This window comes from Gossypium raimondii, chromosome 13 (assembly GCF_025698545.1).
Source record: "Gossypium raimondii isolate GPD5lz chromosome 13, ASM2569854v1, whole genome shotgun sequence".
Lineage (NCBI taxonomy): Eukaryota > Viridiplantae > Streptophyta > Magnoliopsida > Malvales > Malvaceae > Gossypium > Gossypium raimondii.
This window is the reverse complement of record NC_068577.1, coordinates 47,741,746-47,765,874: the sequence shown is the minus strand read 5'-3', so window position 1 is coordinate 47,765,874 and position 24,129 is coordinate 47,741,746. Positions and strand designations below refer to the sequence as shown.

General features: G+C 34.2%; 2 protein-coding genes across 2 annotated transcripts; one reads left to right on the top strand and one right to left on the bottom strand.

The window, feature by feature from the left end:
• The first annotated feature begins 13,894 nt into the window (after positions 1-13,894).
• Positions 13,895-14,665, top strand: LOC105781638 (uncharacterized). The gene is made up of 2 exons (XM_012606158.1): positions 13,895-14,165; positions 14,265-14,665. The coding sequence occupies exons 1-2, from the start codon at positions 13,895-13,897 to the stop codon at positions 14,663-14,665; spliced, it is 672 nt and encodes a 223-aa protein (XP_012461612.1).
• Positions 14,666-21,963: 7,298 nt separating this feature from the next.
• Positions 21,964-24,101, bottom strand: LOC105782613 (cationic amino acid transporter 8, vacuolar). Its single transcript, XM_052625901.1, has one exon. The coding sequence runs from the start codon at positions 23,862-23,864 to the stop codon at positions 22,140-22,142; it is 1,725 nt and encodes a 574-aa protein (XP_052481861.1). The 5' UTR covers positions 23,865-24,101; the 3' UTR covers positions 21,964-22,139.
• Between the last annotated feature and the right edge of the window lie 28 nt (positions 24,102-24,129).

The following is a 24,129-nucleotide window of genomic DNA, read 5'->3' as shown; positions in this document are numbered from 1 at the left end:
TCCTGTCATGTTTCTTTTCAACCCAAGACACTCAAAATTTATTTTATTTTAACTTTTTACTTTTTCCAATTTTCTACCCAACCAATTACATTATTAGTGTCAGAAATCACTAATTCAATTGGAAAAATCTATAATTCCATTTTTAATAAATAATTCCATTTTTAATTTTAAGGTATACAAAATTCAAACAATGTTTTTTTTAATTTTAAAGATAAAAGTTATAAATATATGTACTTTTAAAAGAAACATTTTCACCCATATAACAAGTATGACATGATGTGATATATATTAACTTTTTAATATATAAAAACAATGATTATTACCTTATCTATAATCAATGTAATATATATTAACTTTTTAGTATATAAAAACAATGATTATTATCTTATCTATAATCAATGGAGTAAAAGAATTTCACTGAGCCTAAATGATGCCTTATTTATAAGGTCGTAAAATAATAAAATAAAATAAAATTGACACCACTAGCATCCTTAGATATGCTTGTAGAATTTTTTATTTATTTCTCAACATAATAATTGTCCTAAAATAATCAATATCGGTAGAGGTAGAGTCGAAAATTTTTTAAGGAGTCGAAATTAAATTATAATTTTTATGATAGTAAACATGTAATTTCACTATTCAAATAGTCTATATTTTTATAATTTTAAAGGATTAAATCAAATTTTATTATTTTTAGGGGACAAAGTATAATTTTACCTATACTAATTTAAAATTTTAAAAATTTTAACTAACCTAAATAAAAAAATTCATTTTAAGGGTTAGGCTCCTACCAACCTTTTAGATAGGCCCTCAATATAGGTTAATGTGAATTTAAAAGTTTTATACAATTTCTCTAATCCCAAATTTAGATAAAAACAAATTAGTTGTAAAAGGAGAAAAACAACATGAATGATTTGAAAAGATTAATCTAAATTATTTTAACTTTTTAACTCAACAAATAATTTTAAATTTTAATAATATTGTTAATACCTTATATTCTTAGGCTCTAACCCAGATTGTTTGACACGGGTTCAAGCCAAAACAAACATAACCCAGATTGTTTGACACAGGTTCAAGCCAAAACAAACATAAACATCTCATTAAGTAAATTTAACTCTTTAAGGGTAAACAATTCATGTGTGTAACACCCCTCCCCTATCCTAGCAAATGGTACGAGAAAGAGGTGCTAGTGGAGCACTTCCAAACTTTGACTAAAAAAATTTTCTTTTATAAAAAATTCATTTCAAATTAAATTAATGTTCTTTAAAATAAATTAACTAAGTTTAGAAGGATTTAATATGATTAGAAATCATTTTTGGGTCATTAAGTTTTTAATGGGGACAAATCCAAATCATACAACAAATGTTCGAAGCTCGTCGACTTAATTCAAGATCATACGAGTTGAGAGAAATAAGGGTTTTGCTAAAGCTTAAAACTTAAAAATATTTTTATAAAATTAGTAATCAAAGTTTTGGATAATTAAAAGATTTTAAAGATAATTTAAAATCATTTTAAAGTTGCTCGGGGGGTGTTCGGCAGTGTCCAAGACCTAAAACAGACCTTGAAAAGTCAAAATAACACAAAACAATGCAGTGGCTTAGACCAGGGGCACTTGTTTCGACACAAGTCCTCAGTTGTGCTGATATAAGTCCCTATTACTATAGATGATGGCACTTTCTTTGACTTTTTGCGATACCACATGGGCCAAGTATTGATAATAAAGCCCCTAGAGCTTAAAATTGGTTCAAAAGCTCTCTCAAATATGTCATGCTATAGGAGACAAAAACAAAGTATTAATACGTACTCTTCAACTTTGCAAAGGTGATGGAACCTTTTGAAACGGTTATGGCTTCATGTGATTGTTAGTAAAATCTACGCTTAAGAAACAACAACACGTTAAGAATAAATGCTTACTAAGTAATCAAGAAAGATAGTCAACTTAACTTGAGGGCCCGTAAGGGTTAATTCACAATATAATGAAATTAAAATGAGTACAGGTCTAACTCTCATTTTTATACCTTTCATGAATTCAAATTCCCTTTTAATTTAGATTAATCTATAACTCATTCTTCATCCCTCAATGTCATTTAATCTTATGATTCAACATTAACTCATACTATAGGAGTATTCATTTGAGTCATTTTAACCCTTAGAATCTTTTTCATATTTCATATTTCATATTTCATATTTCATATTTCATTCAATACTCTCATAATGTATGCTTCCATTTTCTTTTCTTAGGACTTGTAGCCTTTAGAATTCATTTCAATATTCATGTTTGCTTCAATATTCTCATATCTATATTTTCATTCTCTTGTAATGTGTAGCCCTTAATAAACACTAGTAGAAGGATACAAGGGAATCGTCCACCACGTAAAGAAAAAAAAATATCTAAGGTTCATATCACATCCCTCCTAACACACCAAGGCTCATGAAAGCATAACTACATTACACCAAGATGCACTGAATTGCAAGGCTCAAATGCATCCTATGAAGCGCACATAAGTGCGAGACCTCCACCACACCAAGATGCATTGAAGTGCTAAGCCCGAAGGCTTCAGAATATGCATGTGACTACATAACCCGAAGTTACAAAACTCAAGGTACATATGTATCCTTATTGGCATGCCAACCCTATCCTAACTACTTCTCTAAGTCTACTAGGGAAAAGTTTGTTTAGAAATTTCAATTTCATTTATCATAATCATGTCCACATATGCATATATTTATTCACACATGTTCACTCACTTATTAAGGCACTTATGCCTTCATATTTCTATATAATGCATCTCAATGTAACTTTTACATATCATTTTTATAAATAGGGATTTCCATATGCAACTTTTCAATATGACTTAGCATGCTTTGTTTCACATAACTTCACATAAGCTTAAAACATATTAATAAAAGTTTCATCAAGGCTTTATGAGTCACATTCACACAATATTTCACACCAAGTTCTCTTGTTTCTTAAGATGACATACAATGACAGATTTCATTTACACTAAATTATTCCCACTAGTCAATTTCTTGTTTAGACAAAAATCTATGCATTTAATTTCCAATTTTTCACTTTGGAAGACAAAATCATTTAATAGTCCACTTGATGCCATAATTTATTCCTCTCTTCATAACTTAGTAAATTTCATTGAAACTCTAACTATCATTATTCAAGTCAAAATTAATCTCAATTTCTTATTATGGCACATTAAGTTCCAAAATCACATTTTAGTCCAATATTATGCAAATTCATACTTATTTCTAAATTCATTTTCATTAAAATATTTTATCACATATTAACATTTAACCAGTTAAACTCTAATGTTTAACAATATTAATCCAACAAGTTAAGGATAGCTCATAGAAAACTTACCTCTCTTGAATGAGCAAAGCTACTAAGCTCTCTATAATACTAATCCAAGGCTTCCATTTTCTTGGTCAAAGCTCCAACACCTACAAGTTAACACTTTATTCTCCAACAATGCATATTAAACATAATGTCAAAAATCATGTTCATAAAGGAACCATGTAAAACAATCTTCAATAATCATATTGGAAATGAAAAAAAATGCATTTATTACCTTATCCTTCACTTTCTCACACTAGCATAAGTTTTCACTCTTTAACTCATGAAAACTCGTGATCTAATTGTGACATCCTAGGTCTGGCAGGTCTAAGATTTTGGCATATAGGAGTAGAATAGTCTGTATGGAAAAGTGTAATCTGCCAAATTGATTATTGTGGCGTATACGTTTGGGACATATAGTAACTGCCATATAAGTAAGTGAGGATTTTATTTCAAGATATTATGTTATTTAAAAGAGAAGATTGTGTTAAATGATAAAGGGTAAGTATCATATGAGTTATTGTTAAAGGTATACATCTTGTTTTTTGGAGTACTGTGCTAGTTAAATTGTAAAGTAACCGGGTTAGAAATCAACTAGATAGCCTAGTTTGATATGTGCAAATGCAAGGTACTTATTTATGTATCTCTCAGAAACTGTAGACCATAAAAAAGGTAATTTTTGAAGCGCGTGGCACATGTTAAGTTCCACTCAGCGAGTTGGGTCATATTTATGTGTAAGAATGGTTCTGAAAGAAGTTTTTCTTCTTCTTCAAAAATGCTATTCTCCAGTTCTTTTCTAAAAGTCTAAATGTCGCGACATCAAATGTAGTATGCTCATCTTCAAAGTATTTTCAAGGGTGTGTCATGACATCCTCAGGCTATGTTACAACACCAAAAGTAGTTTTGAAATTCTTCTATTATGCTCTCTATGTTGCGGCATCCAACTTTTAGTATTGCAACACAGTGACCAGTATCAAGTTAGCACACCTTCTAATGGTTTCATGCATACGCACAAAGCATATTAGCTCACCCTTAGGCCTCATTCGACCCCTAAGGTCAATAAAGACTTAAGTTACACAATTTATCGAATTTAAATAAAGTAATTAAAACTTAACTAAAACCTAACTAAAGTGTTTATATTCAAGCTCCTCAATATGAAAACTAGTTTAATCTGCTACACCAAATTATGACAGATTAGTTTATTAATTCCTCTCATCAAGACGGTATTGCGACACCCTCTGGCCTATGTCGCGACACTGATGGAAGTTTACGAGTTGAAGCTTGATTACAGGGCTGTGTCGCGACCCCCTTTGGCTATGTCGCAACACTGGAGGCATTTTTCTCTTGTTGAGTGTTTTGCTTACTATGTTGCGACATCAACACTCATTGTTACAACATCGCGGCCAGTCTCATGTTCCTATGCGTTCGAATGATGTTATGCATACTCATCGAATACGTTAGCCTACCTTTAGGCCTACTTTGGCCCCTAAGGTCATATAAATGGCTCAAATTACACTTTTTTATTATCGATGAACTAAAAATGAAAACTAAGTAAAACCATAGTTAAATTGCTTTTATATGAGCTCCTTAAGTATGAAAAATAGTTTAATCTGCTACAACGATTTGTAACAGATCAGTCTACTAAGAGTATACCACTCATCCTTCCCCTTACCATTACGAGTAGCACTTTTTTTTATCTTGGGATGATATATTATATATTATTTTATAGTGATAGCAGTCACATACTTATGATATACTTTGTCTAATTGAACTCAAAACTTGATGTTATACCAAGCATTGAGTCAAGTTTCCATCTTGGGCGACTCAAAATTATGGGCTTGTACCCCATCCCCAAATTTCCAACTTAACTGTGTTAATTTTCTATATCACATAGTAAAACTTTATATTTATTTGCATCTTAAAAGTTCACAAGACCAATATCATTACCATGCTCAGTTACTCATTCTTTTGCAAAAAAATGCTATCAATGCTATCATTTATACTATTATCAAATTACATTGATCACTTTATCTCTCTTACCATTATAGTTTCTATTTAACTACTTTATTTATTTCTTGATACCCAAGAAATTAATTTCACAATAATCAAATATATGAAACCATACATCATGTGTTTTTCATCAAGTTTTTGTAAAAGGCCTTAAATCTCTTGGTAAAACAAGACAACATATTTGTTATAGCTCTTTTTTTCATAATCAATAGATTTAAAACTTGTCATGTATGCATACTCAAATAACATTATGTTTTTTCTCAACAAACCAAGGGTGTTTCATATAATTTTATAACATATTCATATTAGAGGACATCATCTTTCCAATCATTTGACAATAATATCACACATTATACACCCTTTATCATATATATTACTAGTCATTTTGTGACTATAATAAAACCATTCCCATCACCTAAATGGGTCAAATAGCATTAATATTGTTATTTACGTACTCACAAGAACTTTAATTTGTAGCTTCTAAAGTACTTTCAAAATTTCACTGTATCTCAAATTTTTAAAACCATGAGATTATATATCATATCTAAGCCATGTATATAAAATATCATGTGCACCATCATAACATGCACAATATGATCTCGATTTTCAAATATATGACTATCAAATTCGCATTTGCATTTTCGCTAGAAATACCATAATAATGATTTTTTATATCAACTAATGATTTTCCACTATTCTACCTTGATTAGAGAAATTAATCATGCATATTGCATATGACTTATTTTATTTCTAGTTAAAATCTCTTCTAGTCTAACATTTATAACATAAACTAAAAAATGTGTAATTATATAAAAAAAAAACCCATTTAGCTTATGATTATTTAAAATCAACTAAGATGATTCACATTATGTAATACCCCAGTTCTGGCAGGTACAAGGTCTGGTATAGTCCTAAGTAGTATGATTGATAGAGTGGTATTTGCCCAAGTGCCCCTTCTCGGCGCATAAAGTGGGTGGATACAGTTATGAGTTTAAGATGATGAAGGCTCCACGCCAGGTTGCTATGATTTTTTGGAATAAATATGTGACCAATTGAATTAGTACTGAGGATTGAGTCCATGTAAAAGGGATGGTGTGCCCTTTTTCTATGAAATTGTTCAAGTTAAGTTACAAGGTAAGCTGGTTAGGAGCTAACCGAACGTAAACCAAGATAGTTAAAGATAAGGGGAAATATTCAATTAGGGTTCTCGAAAGTTGTGGACTTTGATAAGACAATTCAGTAGTGAAGTGACATTTGACAAGTTCCAATAGAAACTTAGATTATATTAATAGGTCTTTAAGTTTGAAAAAGGTGAGTTTTTCTTCTTCTTTCTTCAAAAACATTGAAAACTAAGGTTGGATGAAACGGAAGCATTCTTTTAATATGGATCTAAAAACCCTAAATTTTATCAGTGATTTCTCCTTATTAAGGTAAGTCTTATGGCCTTACAAGTAGAATTGCTTGAATGTATGAAAAAGTAAATTGTTTGAATGTATGAAAAGGTAAGGCTTTATTTGGGGGATTATCTGGGTATAAGATGATTGTATAAGTTGTTAAAATAAGTTTTAATGGTGATCTTCTATTTTACAAGACAGTGGTTGCTGCAATCCCTACTTAAATTATGGATCTGGAGTTCAAGCTACTGTTTGTGGTTGTTTAGTGAGTCCCTAAGTCGACTCTGGTATATTGTATGTTGTATGTTGTTCAATCTAGATGCTTCTGTGAAAGATTGTATAAACTGTGATCTAAAACTAAAAAGGGATGGTACGATGAATATGCTGACATATGAATGTTGGATAAGGTTTACATGTGTAGTTTGTATGAATCTGACAGGTATAGAATGTGTGATAAGAAATCTGGAGTCAAAAATATGAATGTAAGAGCATGTCTAGGACGTGTAAGAAGAGATATATGTTAAGTTGGTACCAATTCATAAATGGTTTGTTAAGTGAGTCTGTGTTAGTTTATCACGGTGGAGTCAAAAGGGGTTTGTCGAGACTTTAAACACGTTCTCAGAAGGAAAAGCCCATGGTCATGGCACTATATTGTGTAAGACCATATTTTGTGGGTTATGGCATCATGTGGAAAGAACTAAATGAAGGTTAATACCTAAGGGGGTTCTCTGCGTGACCCGGGACGATAAGGGGCAAACCTCACGAAATGTGAGTCTAGACGAATCTCTATCTAAACACGTTAGAAAATGGAAGTTTTTGTGGCAATCTATGAAATGGAAGCCTTTGTGGCGATCTAAGGAAGGAAAGCCCTTGTGGTAAATGATGAAAGGAACGCCTTCGTGTGTACACAAATGATGAAGGGAACGCCTCTGTAGCAAACCCTGAAAGAAAGAAATGGTATTATCGACAAACACTAAAGGGATAGTATGTGTGGCAGACATTAAAGGGATAGTATGTTTGGCGAACTCTGAAGGAATGGTAGGTATAACGAACTCTAAAGGAAATTCCATTGTAGTGTATCATTTTACACTTTCGATAAGATAATCTAATGAGTTTTCTTTGTGGCGAGCTCCATGAAAAATATTATGGCATAAACTACATGGTATTAAGGCAAGAATAGAGAGATTGGAATGCGCCAGAGCATATGGCGAACTTAAAGTATGGGCTAAATGGACTAGAAGAGCAAATGTAGGTAAGGCTACATCTAGTAAAGTTCAAAAATGTGTCTTCTATCTATGTACTAAAGTACTAATAAAATCTCGAGGAAACGATGACTTGGAGTATGTATGAAAGAACAATGGTATTCTGTCTGTATGGACCTCTAGAATGGGAATGGTGAAGGAATATTAAAAGTTTAAGGGAAAGAGTGTGAGTAATGTATCAAAGATGTAGAGGTAAATCATGAATCAAAATAAGGTATGACATCTAAAGTATGAAGAGTGGAATTATGGAAAGGTAATTGCAATAAACAAATTGAAAGATAAGATCTGCAAGATAGTGGTCGAAACCTTAGATGCATTATGCAAGTACAACTCAGGAAGTTGGTGTGGGCCTCATTAAGTTCTCTCGAACTTATTTCTATATATTATGTTTCAGGTGAGCTCTTAAGGATCTGCACCTAGAAGGACGATGCCAGGGCTACGTCAATGGATTGGGAGGCGTGTTATTATGCATACAGAGCAAGTTTGTTGGCGTGTTCAAGTCTGAATGTTTTATAGAAGTCTTTTACACGGAATAATTATAATAGGCCAAAACATCAAGTCAATCATAGTTGTAAATAAATTATTTGTGTATACCAATTGAATTCTTGTATTATTCATACTTATGTATTTCTTAGAGAAATTTATAATTAAACAGTTGTAATCGAATGTAGATTTGTATAATTGAATGAGCTACATATGTACTTGAGTAGTAACACCTAGATTCGAATCCGATTTATTGGATCGGGTTTGGACTATTACACATTATATGGTCATTTATATGAGAAACTTTGATTTGTGTATCATTTATCGATTAATACACTTAAATAATGTCACATCAATAACATTGAAATACTAGTTACTAATAACATGATTAAAATAAACAAATAATTTCATATATCAATTTAAATATAGATCATGAAAAGAAAGAATAATTTTGTACTAAAAAGTTTCACTCACAATTTGGATAGAATGAATTAAATTTCAATTTTTCAAACTTATTGTCTATTTAGAGTACATCAATAGGTGCCTAAGTGACTCTTTAAAACGACATCACTTTTCAAATTGCACTTTTTGGTTTCAAGAAACCATTCCAATCCAACCTTTTAAAAGTAACTATTGGATTCAATAATGCAACTTTTTGGTTTGGGAAGGCTCTCCGAAATGTTCATAATGCTTTTATTGGATAGAATCATTTTCAACCAATTATTGAACAATGTCATCGCCATTCAAAACAAAAGTATCATATCAATCCATTGATAGATCTTTTCCAATCGTGTATTTTTATTTCATCTATCTTCTTTCTTTCTTGCATGGTATATAATATATATTATATAATTTTATGCCAAAAATTATTATGTTAAAATATTATGTAAATGATAAAATAGCATTTGATTTCTATCAAATAAATAATAAATGTGACAATCATACTTTTTGCATAATATATTAATTACAATATAACTTAACCTTTGAAATCTAATTCATGCAACACAAGTAAAATAATAAATTTGACGTGCATTTTCTTGCGATAAAGATTTCTTCTAAATTAACATTTGACAAGATCATTGACTTGATGCAACCACATTTTTCGATATCCATCCTCATAGTACCTTGCTTGTACAAACTCGCCTTCATTAATTTCTCAGAATTTGCGAAAACAGAACCTTAAAATTGTTTGAGCTTTGGGATAAAATAAACTTATGAGAGATTAAGGAAGGCTTCAAGGCGTGTATCAATATCACTATCTTTAAGGTTCTATTTGCCCCCACATATATTTTGGTGTGCAAAAGAGTTACAAGCAAATGAACCTTGAGCGATACAATAAAACCCAATGACTATCGACATTTTACACTAGAAAAAATAATCCACTGAGCATTGAGTTAAGCATAGCGAGAGTATCAATTTCTATAAAGAATCTATGTTGTAATTCTTTATAGAACAATCCAAGAATAATAGAATATAGAGAAAAATCAAAAGGAACAAAAGTTTCTATATTTAGGGTGTCCAACAAATGAAATTTGACTCCTATTTATGGGAGTTCTCATGTCTCTTCATAGAGACATAACTATCCAAATAGATAGTCACATCTTTTAGTAATAAATATAATTATTCAATATATGTCTACTTGAATAACTATGACCCTTTGTTATTAATTAAGTGATGTAACTTTTAGTAAGAATAGATAAAAACTCATCATCATGAATAGTGACAACTTTTGGTTAATAAAAAGTAACGTACTTTGAATCACTTATAATTTTTCGATTATAACTATTGAAATATTATAAATATTTAGAAAAATGTTCCAACGATTCTTATCTCAAGCTTTATCCTTATCTTTTAATCCTTTTACTTAGAGATCAATTTGATTGTTTTACTTGTATATAAAAACCTTTATTCAAAATTCAAAATGAAAGGCTTTATCTTGGATAATGTTTCAATTCAAATGATATTTTAGCTACTGGAAGTTATTAGAGAAGTTGTCATATTTTGCTTATAAATAGGCAACAGTGATGCATGTGTCGAATGTATCTTGGTAGAGTGCTTTTGCTCTATTATCTTGTGTAATTGTTGCTAACATTCATTTTTAAATTTGCACTTTTTATATAGGCGTTTCTCGAAGAGCTGAAAACTGTAGTAAGTGAGGTGATTTGGGTGACAGATTGTAACAAGTCGAGGATATCTATTGGGTTATAATTGCTTCTTGTGTAAGGGTAGATTAAATTTTAGCCGATAAATTTCTAGATCGATTCTTGAATAAACCATTTACTATGCAAGACTCTACAAAATAAAATTATTATTTAAATGTGTTAACAAAGCTTATGCATCAATTTCTCTCTTTACCTTATTTTCCTATTGTCTAGGTTATCCAGTCTTGTTCCAAAATGTGTTTCAACATCTGTTGGAAGATTGAGTTAGGACAAGAAGCAAACTTGGTTGTTTCATTAGATGCATAATAATTCATTTTATATAAAATTCGAATCTTGTAATGATATTGTGTATTTATATTCTATTACAAGTTAATTATTTTTCTTATATCTTAAATAATAATAATAAACCCTGAAAAAGACGAATAAGATCTAGTTAGTCAAAACAAGTTTGATGCTCGCGTGAGCCGACATTTTTGCATATTAAATCAGAAGATCTTTTGGAACCTCTTTTTGTGTGTCTCAATCTTTTTCCCTGTGAGAATATAAATATTTTATTTTCTTTGGGGGACAGAACTTTCTACAATTATAATTCTTTTTAGAGTTTTATCCAAAACATTTTAAACGATGCTTATGAAAGCTTTCTTCTTATTCTTTCACATGAATCATATAAAGATTTTCTTTTTCTTTTTCTTTTTTTAAATTTCAAGAGCAAATAGACCAGAAAAAAAGTGTCTGGGGTTATTATTATTATTATAGTGAGTGGCTACCCACTTCATCTTACTGTTCTATCTTCCTTCCTTTTTCTCCTTCAGAACTTCTGGGTTCTTTTTTTTGGTTCATCAGTCAGTTTAAAATACATGCACACCTACTGTACCATTAAAGGCTAGTCAAACAACATCATCCACAATTGATATATCTACTGGTACAAAGGAGGCAGCAATCTAAGAATAAAAGAATTAAAATTCCAATCTCCAATCTATTAAAAACCAACTTTTAAGGACGGTTGCATAAATCGATTAAATTGAGTTACAAATTCACTGGTTAGTCAGATGAGTTGAAAATGTAAAGATTCTCCTTTTGACAGCCTATTACCATATTTATCTTATTGAACTTTAATGAATTTCTGAATTTCATTACAAATTTGAATAACAAAAAGGTTCCATATATTATTTTAGAGATTCAATCACTTTTTTTTTCGTACAATGTTTTGCTATGAAAAGAGAAAAAAATAAAAAAATAAATAAAAAGGGAAGTGCAAAAGAAATAGATAAGTGTTGGATTTTGCCAAACCCCTTGAAGTGGAGGGAGTCGAGCAAAATGATCCATCTTCACCTTAAACAAGAAAATACAAAGTGGTGGCTTGCTTTTACATCTCATTACTGATAAAATGTATATAATACCCTGAATTGGGAATAACATAAATTTATCAGATAAAACATTTGCTTCTTTGATCATTCATTCACCTGGTTTTATGGTCAAGCATCACAAAAGCAGCAGGCTGATAAGACATGACATGACTTGGACTTTAATCACCACTTAGCTGAGGAAGATGGGCATTAATGAATCAATAATTGCTGCATTAAGCCAATAAATCCTGCTTTCAAAGTTAACCATGTTGAAAGCCATGTTTCACTATGAAGAAAGTTTATCCATCCAAGGATCCCTTGTATTGTGGAAGGACATGCAAGAAAGTAAAAATTTCATTTCAGAAATGTATGGAGAACCTAGCATTAGCAACATAAAGTGCAGATCAATGATGAAGATGTAAACTGTTCACCAACTATTGCATTTCAAAGCTCTGGTTTAAGTTACCACCACATGATAAATATTTTTTTTCTATTTGAATAAGTGCAGTAAAAGGTTTCAATATTTATTGCAGCAAGATGACAGAAATAGAGGGCCTTCCGTGCAGACAAAGAACCTCCAATGCCATTGGATCAGTTATCAAATCAGACAGAAATTCAACCCAACCATTAGGACTTAAGAGAGACAGCATGCTATAAAAATAAGCACGAGTTGCAATTTGCAATTCGCAAACCTTTACATTCTCTGACTTCAGAATCAATCACATCCCAACTTTGTGACAAAGAGAAGCAGTGCAGCCACCACATATCTAGCACGCATTCATCACATCAATGAATAAGAAGGAACACACAGTAAAAGTAAAAGTAAACTTCTCTCCCTCCCCCTCCTACTCCGTATTCCGTTCTCATCTTTTTTTTCTTTCTTTATCTTTGCCCTCCCAGTTCTACATCAATTAGCCCATGTATAAAACGAAACAACAGTGACTGAATGTTAAAAGGTGGCAACACAGCAGCAGCATGCAAGTAACCAAGCAACATAGCATCATGATGCAAATATCCATGGTGTAATTCAGTTGTAGAGCTTTTGTAATAGTTGACTTTTCCTAATTTGGTTGTAATCCTTTTTTGTTTGATCAGCTAAGGTTTAATCATGTACTTAGCTGATTTAGTAGTCATTTAGGTTGTCTTTAAGCTGATTTAACATCTTGGATACTTGCACAAGCAAGCTTTGTTTTTTACCAATGTAATTGAAATACTTATGTATATGGTTTTTTGCTTATTCAAGTAATGAAGTTAATCTTTTCTTCATCCAACGTCCGGATTTTGCTTTTGTTTTTCATCTTTCAAACACAAAATTTTGTTTTTGATCTTTAGTTATTGATTTAAAACTCAACAAATGGTATCAAGAGTCTGTCATCTTTGAAGGCCTTTGCTGTGTGCTGGTTTGTGTTGATTCTTTGAGTGTTTCGTGCTTGAAAGAAAAGAAACAGAAGTTGTCTTTGTTGGCTTGTTTAGTTGTTGCAAAAGGATGAGTTTTTCACCACTACCACCTGTCTTTGCTGGTGAAAACTACAACATTTGAGCTGTGAAAATGAAGACATATCTACAGGCTCATGACCTGTGGAGTGTTGTTCTAACTGACACAAAGCCACCACTTCTGAGAGCTAATCCAACTATAGCTCAAATCAGGCAGCACAATGAGAACTGTGCCAAAAAGTATAAGGCTATGTCATGCCTTCAAAATGGAGTTTCAGATGTGATCTTCACAAGAATAATGACTTGTGACACTCCAAAGCAGACCTGGGACAGACTTAACGAAGAGTTTCAGGGGTCAAACAAGACTAGGCAGCAGCAGCTGATCAACTTGAGAAGTGACTTCAAGAATCTGAGGATGAAGGAGTCTAAGACCATCAAGTAGTATGCTAACAGGATTATGGCCACAGTCAACAACATAAGACTGTTTGGAGATGAGTTTATTGACAAGAGGATAGTTGAAAAGTTCATTACTACTCTACCAGAGAAGTATGAGTCAAAAATCTCTTCTTTGGAAAACTCGAGGGACCTATCAGCTATACCCTTGACAGCGCTGATAAATGCTCTCTATGCACAAGAGCAAAGAAGAGCAAACAGAATGGAGGAGCATTTTGAAGGAGCTTTTCAGGCCAAGAGCAGAGAAAGCTTAAGCTCGAGCTCAAGTTACAAAGGCAAGAAGCCTTAGACAGAAAAGAAAAAAAAAGGGAAGAAGGATGCTGCTAAAAATAAGTTTCCACCATGCACTCATTACAAAAAGGCCACTCACATAGAAAAATATTGTTGGTACAGGCCTGACATTCAGTGTAAAAGCTGCAAGCAACTAGACCACATTGAAAAGGTTTGCAAGAATAAGGTAAAAACACAACCACAGCAGCAGAATCAAGCTCAAGCTGCTGAGGATGTGCAATCTCAGGAAGAGCATGTCTTTACTGCCTCCTACTTTGCAAGTTTAAACAAAGTTAGGAAAAATTGGCTGATTGACAGTGGCTGCACTCATCACATGGCTTCAAATAAAGGCATGTTTAAAGAGCTAGACACCAGCCTTGTGTCCAAAGTTAGAATTGGGAATGGTGAGTTCATCGAGGCCAATGGCAAAGGCAAGGCTGTGATTTGCACTCAGTCAGGTAACAAAACCATTTCAGAAGTTCTTTTTGTACTTGACATTAACTAGAATTTGCTCAGTGTTGGTCAATTGTTGGAGAAGGGGTACTCTCTTATCTTTGAAGATAAGGCTTGTGTAATCAAAAATCCCTCTGATCAAGTGCTAGTGATAGTAGCCATGCATGATAGATCTTTCATTTTAGATGTGAATCAGCTAGAAGCAAAGGCACATATAACTCTAGCTAATGAATCATGTTTGTGGCACAAGAGGCTAGGGCATGTGAACTATAAGTCACTAAGTTTGCTGCACAAGATGAGTCTAGTTGAAGACATGTCCAAGATCGAGCCTAGGAAAGATGTTTGTGAAGTCTGTCAGTTTCGCAAGCAGACCAGATTGGCTTTTCCTATCAACAAGGCTTGGAGAGCTCAAGAGAGGCTCCAACTGGTTTTATACTGACATTTGTGGACCCATGAAGACTTCCTCCTTGAATGGCAACAGGTATTTTGCATTGTTCATCAATGATTGCACCAAATTTTGTTGGATGAGCTTTCTGAAACAAAAGTCAGATGTGGTTGACTTCTTCTGCAAGTTCAATGCACTGGCTAAGAATCAAGCCAGTTGCAAGTTGAAGATTTTGAGGTCAGATAATGGGATTAATTATGTGTCTCAAAAGTTTCAAAAGATTTGTGATAAAGCTGGAATTCAACACCAATTAACCACCATCTACACACCATAGCAGAATGGTGTTTGTGAAAGAAATAATAGAATTGTTCTCGATATGGCCAGGTGCCTATTGTTTGAAGGCAAAATGCCTAACATTTTTTGGGCTAAGGTAGTAAATACCTCTGTGTATTTGCTAAACAGGCTGTCAACTAATGCAGTCAAAGGCAAAACACCATTTGAAGCTTGGTTTGGACACAAGCCAACTATCTCACACTTGAAAGTGTTTTGTTGCATATGATATACACTAGTGCCAACTGATAAGAGAACTAAGCTAGAGAAGAAGTTGGCTACAACTGTGTGAAGAAAGGGTATAGGATCTTTGATCCATCTACTAAGAGGATTATTGTGAGCAGGAATGTGAAATTTATTGAAGAGAGCTATTGGAAATGGGATGAAACAGATGCAAGTTTGTCTGAGCAAGACCAGCATGATCTTGATTAACAGCATGATCTTGACTGGCAGCATGCTGAAATTAAAATTGAAACTGAGAATGATTATGATGATGCACCTGTTAGAGGCACTAGAACCTTAATGGACATCCATGAGAGGTGTGGTATGACCATTTTTGAGCCTTCCTACTTTGATGAGGCTGCAAAAGAAAGCTGTTGGAAAGAAGCAATGGAGGCTGAATTGAGGATGATCTGCAAAAAGGACACATGAGAGCTGGTTGATAGACCAGCAAACAGAAAGTTCATTGGTGTAAACTGGATGTTCAGGACCAAACACAATGCAGATGGGTCACTAAACATGCACAAAGCTAGGCTGGTTGTGAAAGGGGTACAATTAGCAGCATGGTATCGATTTCTTTGAAATCTTTACACCAGTTGCAAGGTTGGACACCATAAGGTTGTTGTTTGCCTTGGTTGCTCAAAAGCAGTGGAAGTGCATCAACTGGATGTTAAATCAGCTTTTCTGAATGGATTTCTCAAGGAAGAGATCTTTATTGAGCAACCTGATGGATTTAAGGTCCCTGGTGAAGAGCATAAGGTCTACAAGCTTAAGAAGGCTTTGTATGGCCTAAAACAGGCTCCAAAGGCATGGTATGACAGGATTGATGCATACTTGTCAAGGCTAGGGTTCGAGCAGAGCATTAGTGAGCCTATACTCTATGTGAAAAAGGCTGAAAAGGAAACCATGTTGATTGTGTCTCTGTATGTGGATGACTTGTTGGTTACTGGTTGTAAAGGTAAGTTGATTGAAGAATTCAAGAAGTAGATGCAAGATGTTTTCGAGATGACTGATTTAGGCTTGATGACCTACTTCCTTGGTATGGAAATGAATTAAAGTAAGCATGGTATTTTTATAAGCTGGCAAGATTTTGCATTGAATGTTTTAAGCAAGTTTTGCATGACAAATTGCAAGCCTACTAGCACTCCTGTGGCACTAGGAGAAAAACTCTCAAGCAAAAGTGTTCAAGATCGTGTGGATGAGAAGAGCTACAGAAGTCTGGTTGGTTGTCTACTTTACTTGACAGCAACAAGGCCAAACATCATGTATGCAGTTAGCCTTTTATCGAGGTTCATGCATTGCTGCAATGTAGCTCATTTTAAAGCTGGTAAAAGAGTCTTAAGGTATGTCAAAGGGACCTTAAGCTATGGAGTGAAGTTTGAAAGAGCTGAGGAGCTGAAGCTAAGCTATTCAGACAGTGACTGGGCTGGCTCAGCTGATGATATAAAGAGCACATTGGGCTACTTCTTCACTCTAGGTTCAAGAGTTTTTTATTGGAGCTCTAAGAAACAACAGACAGTAGCTCAATTCACTACAAAGGCAAAGTATATTGCAGCTGCTACTGCTGTTAATCAAGCCATTTGGCTTAGGAAGCTTTTGTGTGACTTGAATGTTGATCAAGAGGAAGCAACAGAAATCAAAGTAGATAATCAATCAACTGTTGCTATTGCCAAGAATCCTGTTTTTCATGGCAAGACCAAGCATTTCAAGATTAAGTATCATTTTGTAAGAGAGGCTGAATTGTCAAAGGAAGTCAACTTAATTCATTGCTACTCGGAGATTCAGCTTGCAGACATTCTGACCAAGCCACTAGTTGCTACAAGATTCGAGTATTTGAAGAAGGAAATTGGAGTTTGCTGTTTTGTAGCCAAGGAGGAATGTTAAAAGGTGGCAACACAGCAGCAGCATGCAAGTAACCAAGCAACACAGCAACAGCATGCAAATGTCCATGGTGTAATTTGGTTGTAGAGCTTTTGTAATAGTTGACTTTTGCTAGCTTGGTTGTAATCTTTTTTTTTGTTTGATCAGCTAAGGTTTAATCATGTACTTAACTGATTTAGTAGTCATTTAGGTTGTCTTTAAGCTGATTTAACAGCTTGGATACTTGCACAAGCAAGCTTTGTTTTTTACCAATGCAATTGAACTACTTATGTATATGGTTTTTTGCTTATTCAAGTAATGAAGTTAATCTTTTCTTCATCCAAAATCCGGATTTTGTTTCTGTTTTTCATCTTTCAAACACAAAACTTTGTTTTTGATCTTAGTTATTGATTTAAAACTCAACACTGAACAAGACATTCCATCAAGAATAACTTTAATTATAGTCACTAACTGACATACATGACAGATGCTATGAATGTTGAATGAGCAGCTATGAATGTTGAATGAGCAGCGCACTTTATAGCCACACGATGCAGTTCAAGCTTTGCCCAATTACCAGCTCAACATAATAATTTCTTCGTGGAGGAAGAATAACAAGATAGAGTAGTTTGTGCCCATGCCAACCCTCAAGGAACTAGCCGCACTAGAGTCAAATCCCATCTATCAACAGTGTATCATGGTTAGTGCTAAACCGAAATCATAACCAAATTGAAAATTCATTAGTGGTGTAGCCATAATTGCAATTATCTTCTATATATGACACTAAATCTGCAGCAGCATGGAAGAGCCCTTGAGTTTTTGCGTAATGAAGGAAACAAAATCTGAAAGTCCCAACTCAATATCATTATGATCACTGATAGTGCAGCCATAATGTACAATCAGTTCAACAGTCTATGAAATATCAGTATGCCGGTTTAGTACATTGGAAAGTAATTCACATAGACCACGCAACCCGTGTATTAGTGTCATCTTCATGTTATTTTCCTATGCCGTAATCATATTTAAGGTGTTATATAAATTTTGACAAGTTAACAATTCATGTTGTATAGATTTTGATATATTCGTCTATTCCTGTCTTGTTCATGTTACTGTTTTGTGTCTTGCCATGTTCTCTATCGTATTTTAGTGTGTGTTTTCCTGTCGTGTCTAAAATTTCTAGATCTAGTGTCACACGCTTAGTGAAAAGAAAGGAACCACATTCAAGGTCTGAAGAAACAGTGCTAAAGATAGAACAGTATGAGTTCAACAGATATCCACTAACACCTATTCAACCTACCAGTCAAGTGCACTACATCAACAATGGGGGGCTACCATTTATCATAAACTTTCTCAACTGATAAAGAAGCATTTTCCTCTTATCTTGTCGGACTAATTTTTCGCTTGCTGAACAAATCATAAAGTTTCTAGAAAGAATAATTAGGATATTAGGCATTAGAATAAAGAGTTTGTTCCAGTTTACAAAATCCATAGGATAGGAAGAGGAAGGTTGGGGTATGGGAAACATGAAGCCTTGCAGTTTTTAAGTTCATCCCTTGTTGAAACATTTGCAAATATTTATTCATAAACACACATATTAAAAGATGTCTCTATAAATAGACATGAAAATTCCTATAAATAGGAATGGGATTATATATTGCTCAGTGCTTAGTGGACTATTCTCGTCACTGCAAAACGCAAATAGTCATTAGCTTCATTATATCCTCAAGGTTAATTTGCTTGAAACTCGTTTGCACACCAAAGATAGGTGGGGACGAATATAACCTTAAATATAGTGACTTGATACACGCCTTGAAGCCTTGTCCTATTTTTTTTTCTATTTGCGTTCCATTCATGTATTCGAGATTTTCCTCACCAAAAATTTGTACTAACATATCTCAGACTCAATAGAAAACTACTCAAGACTAAAGTGTTACAAATTCCGTCATTCGCTCCTCTTGTTGGCAAGCAAAAGTACACTTGCAGAAGTAAACAACAGCTCACGCTCTACTTTATTTTTATTTTTACTTTTCACTATTCTTATGATATTATGCTTACAGGAGTAAGCAACGGTAAAACAACTGTACTAATACGGAGAGAAAAGAACTCTTCCGTCATTAATGACGGTTTGACGCATAGAATCTTTTTGCACTTAAAGTAAAACCTTGATGGGAAGATTAGTGATTATTTTTAGTCAAAGTGCTCGGTACAACATCTAGTGGCTCCCCTCAGTATCTGGTGGATCAGATACAGAAAAAACCATGTTTACATAATCACGTTACGTGAAGGTTTAAGATAATTAATCACAAGAGTTCCTAAGAACATTATGCATGGACAAATTCTATGAATCTCAACTGCTGCTATAAATTTTAGAAAAAGAAATCTCATTAAATGCTATGGAATGCAATCAAACCTGGGATTCATGCTTCAGTTCTTTGTTCCTATGTAGAAGGGCATCCGTAGAGGGACCATTTTCTTGTCGTCCTAAGTGAGTTTCAAGAGTCAAAAAAAGGAAGTTGTACTACAAAGAATGAATTTTACATGTAGTAAATGAATGATTACATTGTACTAATTTTAACAGCATGGACTTGCTCAAGGAGAACAGAAACAATAATACCCAACACCTTGACCGGAACCAAGGACGTATAAATAAAATTATGCTTGACTGATGCAGTGGATTAACTTGGATAGCTTCGCCTATCCCCAAGCTCCCTGATGAAATAGAACAAAATATATGGCCAGCCTGAGGCTATATGTTATACTTTTCAAACCGCAAAAAATCATGCCAGGAAGATGACTGCATGTCTGCATCTCAAAAAGATCAGTTTCATAAAAACAAATACACAACTGATTAGTGTAGAAACGTTAAAATCAAAGATAAGCTAGATCACTAAACTCGAGGTTTAAACAAAGGAGGCTTCATATGTGGATTTATATTAAAGTTGAATGTTGAAAATTCAGAATTCACTGATTGTTCTTTCCAGAATGGGACCATTTCATTTTCTTGTATAGTTCATGACATGCAACTAATAGTCTTCTTCAACACTAGCCGGAGAACAGAATAAGAGATCCTTCTCCAAGAACCATTAATTCTTGCATGAATTTCAAGGTGAGAACCGATAGTACTGCAGAAGTAGCAAAACATGTCAATCAATATCCTGCGTAAGACCAATAAAAGTATCTTAATCATCTAAACCACCAGAAAATATGTTACACCACCAGACAGGGATCTAGTTCTCATTAAAACTCCACAACACTGATAACATGTAGAGATCCAACAAATTTAATTCTAGACTGAGTCTCTACTGTTCAGCTCTATATATCACCATTTACCAGAAGAAACTTTTAGAACACTCGCAATGCTTTGTGCTGGGTCAACTATGCTTTTAGGATCAAGTTCAGCATCGCTAACTAGCCATAAAACCTGAAGCCTCTATCTATTTTCTCTTGCAATTATAGCGTTTTAAAAAAAAAAAAAATAGCAAGGTGTCCATAAGTTCCATGGTAACAAAAAGAGAGATTATTCCAGGATCTCTAAAATAGAAGCAAAGAACTTATAAGAATACTGCAAGATCAATTTATAAAGTCAAGATTATGGCTAAAACATAATAACACCAAACAAGCCTTCGCAATAGCTGCTATTGAGACAATGAAATCCCCAATTACCAAAATAGCTAAGGGTGCAGACCTGCTGGTGCTAGACCCCAAAATGTCAAGATCAATACAAAAAAAACAATAAACAAGACTATGCTCTGGTAAAAAACCATTAAAATTCGAGTTAGAAACACTCCTAAGCAAATTACTTATGGAAGTCCAAGTAAATCTAAAACCCCAATGAGGTATCCAAGCAAGAAAACCAGCGAGGAAGCAAATGAAGTTGCAGTTATGAGGGATCTAATTTAGGGAGGCAGGACAATATAAACAATGTGGTTTTGCAGTCCATCATTTGCGAATCTTTCAAGAGGAATCTAGCTAGTAGAAGAACAGTCATTTCCAATAGAGAAGACAGACCAGATAAAAATGATTCGAGCCAATTTTCCTAGATGAAGCTGAAAAGATGTCATTCGATTAATTCTCCTCTCTTTATGCATCATGGTTAGCACTAGAGCATAGTCATCACAGATTCAAACTACCAAGTCTAATGTCATATTGTTTAATAAAACACCATTCCGTGAAACATGGTCATAATGGGTCAACCTGCATGAGATTAGTATAGCTACAGCAGCACCTGTTGAAACTTTTGTTAGAATAGCTACATCCGATGGTCTTAATACTGTAGTGATCACAAGAAAACTAAACCTACAACAATGTATTAAGTCATGTAAGATCAAGTATTCATTGAGAGAGAGAGAGAGAGAGAGAGAGAGAGAGAGAGATCCATTGCAATTAATCTAGAAAGCATTATGATGGGAGAGTAACAGATTCCCTAATTGAATGGGCAAACAATAGAAATCCTAATTGGCAGAGTGCTTTTTAAATATATACTTGCAGTTTTGGAAACATTATGGATGGAGAATAGACAGAGTTCAGTAAAAGAAAACAAGAAAGTGTGAAAAAAGTGCAGAAATGAAAGCGGTATATTACACCAGAAATTTATATAACAACTTACACAATATCCAATCATTGTCAGTGACAAGTGACAGTACTAGGAATGTATAAACTAGTAAAAAAGCTGTACCACTCACTACTGCATTAATTGTTCATCAGGTTACAGCTTTATTTACCCTCTTCAGTTTTAGGCACTTAATTCATTTTGGTGAGCCACATCATAAGTGGCATGAAGACCAACAAGCAGGTAGTACACTATCATTACTGCACTGCAAATGATAAACCTCAAAATTGCTGTAAGACCCAAAGATCCTATGAGAAACAAGTTCATCACAATTGACAAAGATGGCAACCAAGGAACAAGTGGAACTCCCCAGACCTTTGGAACACGCTGCTTGGAAAGAAATGCCATGCCCAAAGTCCCGAAGAACCATAGCAATCCAGCCGCAGTGTACCCAAGCCATCCTCTCTCATTTGAATTCCAAAGTGCTGAAACTCCAATTGAGGAACCAATAGTAATGAATAAGCACATGAGAAATTTTACCAAATCATTCTTCAGAGTAACATCTTTCACATAATATCGTCTCACAAGCAATGCAACAGCTATTAGCATAAAAATGAAGAGTGTGCTGAAAGACAAAACACTTGACAAAACATCTAAACTAGAGAACAATGCAACAATAGCACTAATCAGAGTCACCAGCAGGGTAGCATATACAGGAGTTCCAGTTTTGGGATGAATCAAAGCAAAAAAAGGAGGAATCATATGAGCTCTAGCAATCTGAGTCGTGTATCGAGCTTGCCCAAGAGATCCAACCAACAAGCTTGTTGTCATTCCCTTAAGTGCACATATGCTAACCAAATACTTGGCCCAATTCATCCCAATTTGTTCAAAAACAACAGAATATGCAGCATTTACATCAATCTCAGTATACTTCACCATCATGGTCAATGCTAAAGCCATCAAGCAATAAACCACCGTAATTCCAGACATGGAACCAACCAACCCAATTGGTATATCCTTAGAGGGTTTCTTAGTCTCCTCAGCCATATTTGCCACCATATCAAAACCTGTATAAGACCAATAAACCACAGCAGCGGCCCTGAAAACCCCTTCTACCCCATACGGAAAAAACGGTTCCAGATTCGAAGTTTTTGCATGAATAAACCCGAAAACTATAACAAAGACAATCACCGCACCACTAACCAAAGAAGCGATCCAATTCAACCAAGACGTCCTCTTAGTTCCACTCATTGCTATCCCATTAGCAACCAAAAGTACCACAACAGCAAGTGGATCTAAAAGGTTAAATCCTACAGGCAAAGAATCAACCTTAATTCTCAAAAAGTCAGAATCATTCTTAATCATACTAGCAAAATAAGAAGACCATGATCTTCCTAATCCTGCAGCTCCGACTAAAGCTTCTAAAAGAATATTACCAGCAGCTATAAATGCAACGAAATCACCTAGTTCAACACGAAGATACGAAAACGAACCACCAGCTACTGGAATCTCAGCTGCAAATTCTGTGTAACAAAAAACAGATAGCAATGCTGAAAGCCCAGATATAGCATAGGACAAAACAATAGCTGGACCTGCATTATTGTGAGCTTCTTGGCCTGTTATGACAAATATGCCAGAACCAACAACAGAGCCAAAGCTGAGCCAAATAAGGTCCCACCAGGTTAGACATTTTTGCATGGGGTTTTCACTTACTTTTTGAAGGGTTACAAGCTCGTCGGTGGAGGAGGAACGTGCTAAGAGACGGTCACTGAGACGAGGACAGGTTTGGGAAAGTGCTGTTTTGTAAGATGACAAGGTTTGAAACGAGGTTTCTGGGAAGAAGTCCGTTTTGCTCCATCTCCAGTAGCTTCTTTTAGTTGTTGAAGAAATTGGTTTTTCCTCAGCCATGGAGATTCAAATACCCAAAAAAGAATCGACAGAAATAAATGATAACAGATTGATCTAGAAGTACGGACAAGAGGTGATCTGGGAACTGGGAAGAATACGGATGTGATAATATGGGAAGTGCTGAATTTGAGATATATGGTAACAAGAGATTCACTATAATCAGGAATCAGGATTAACGACTGCTATACAAAGATTTCGTTCGCACATGTCGTAAAGGAAATCAGGTATACGCTATATCCATCATAATTGGGCAGATTATATGTCA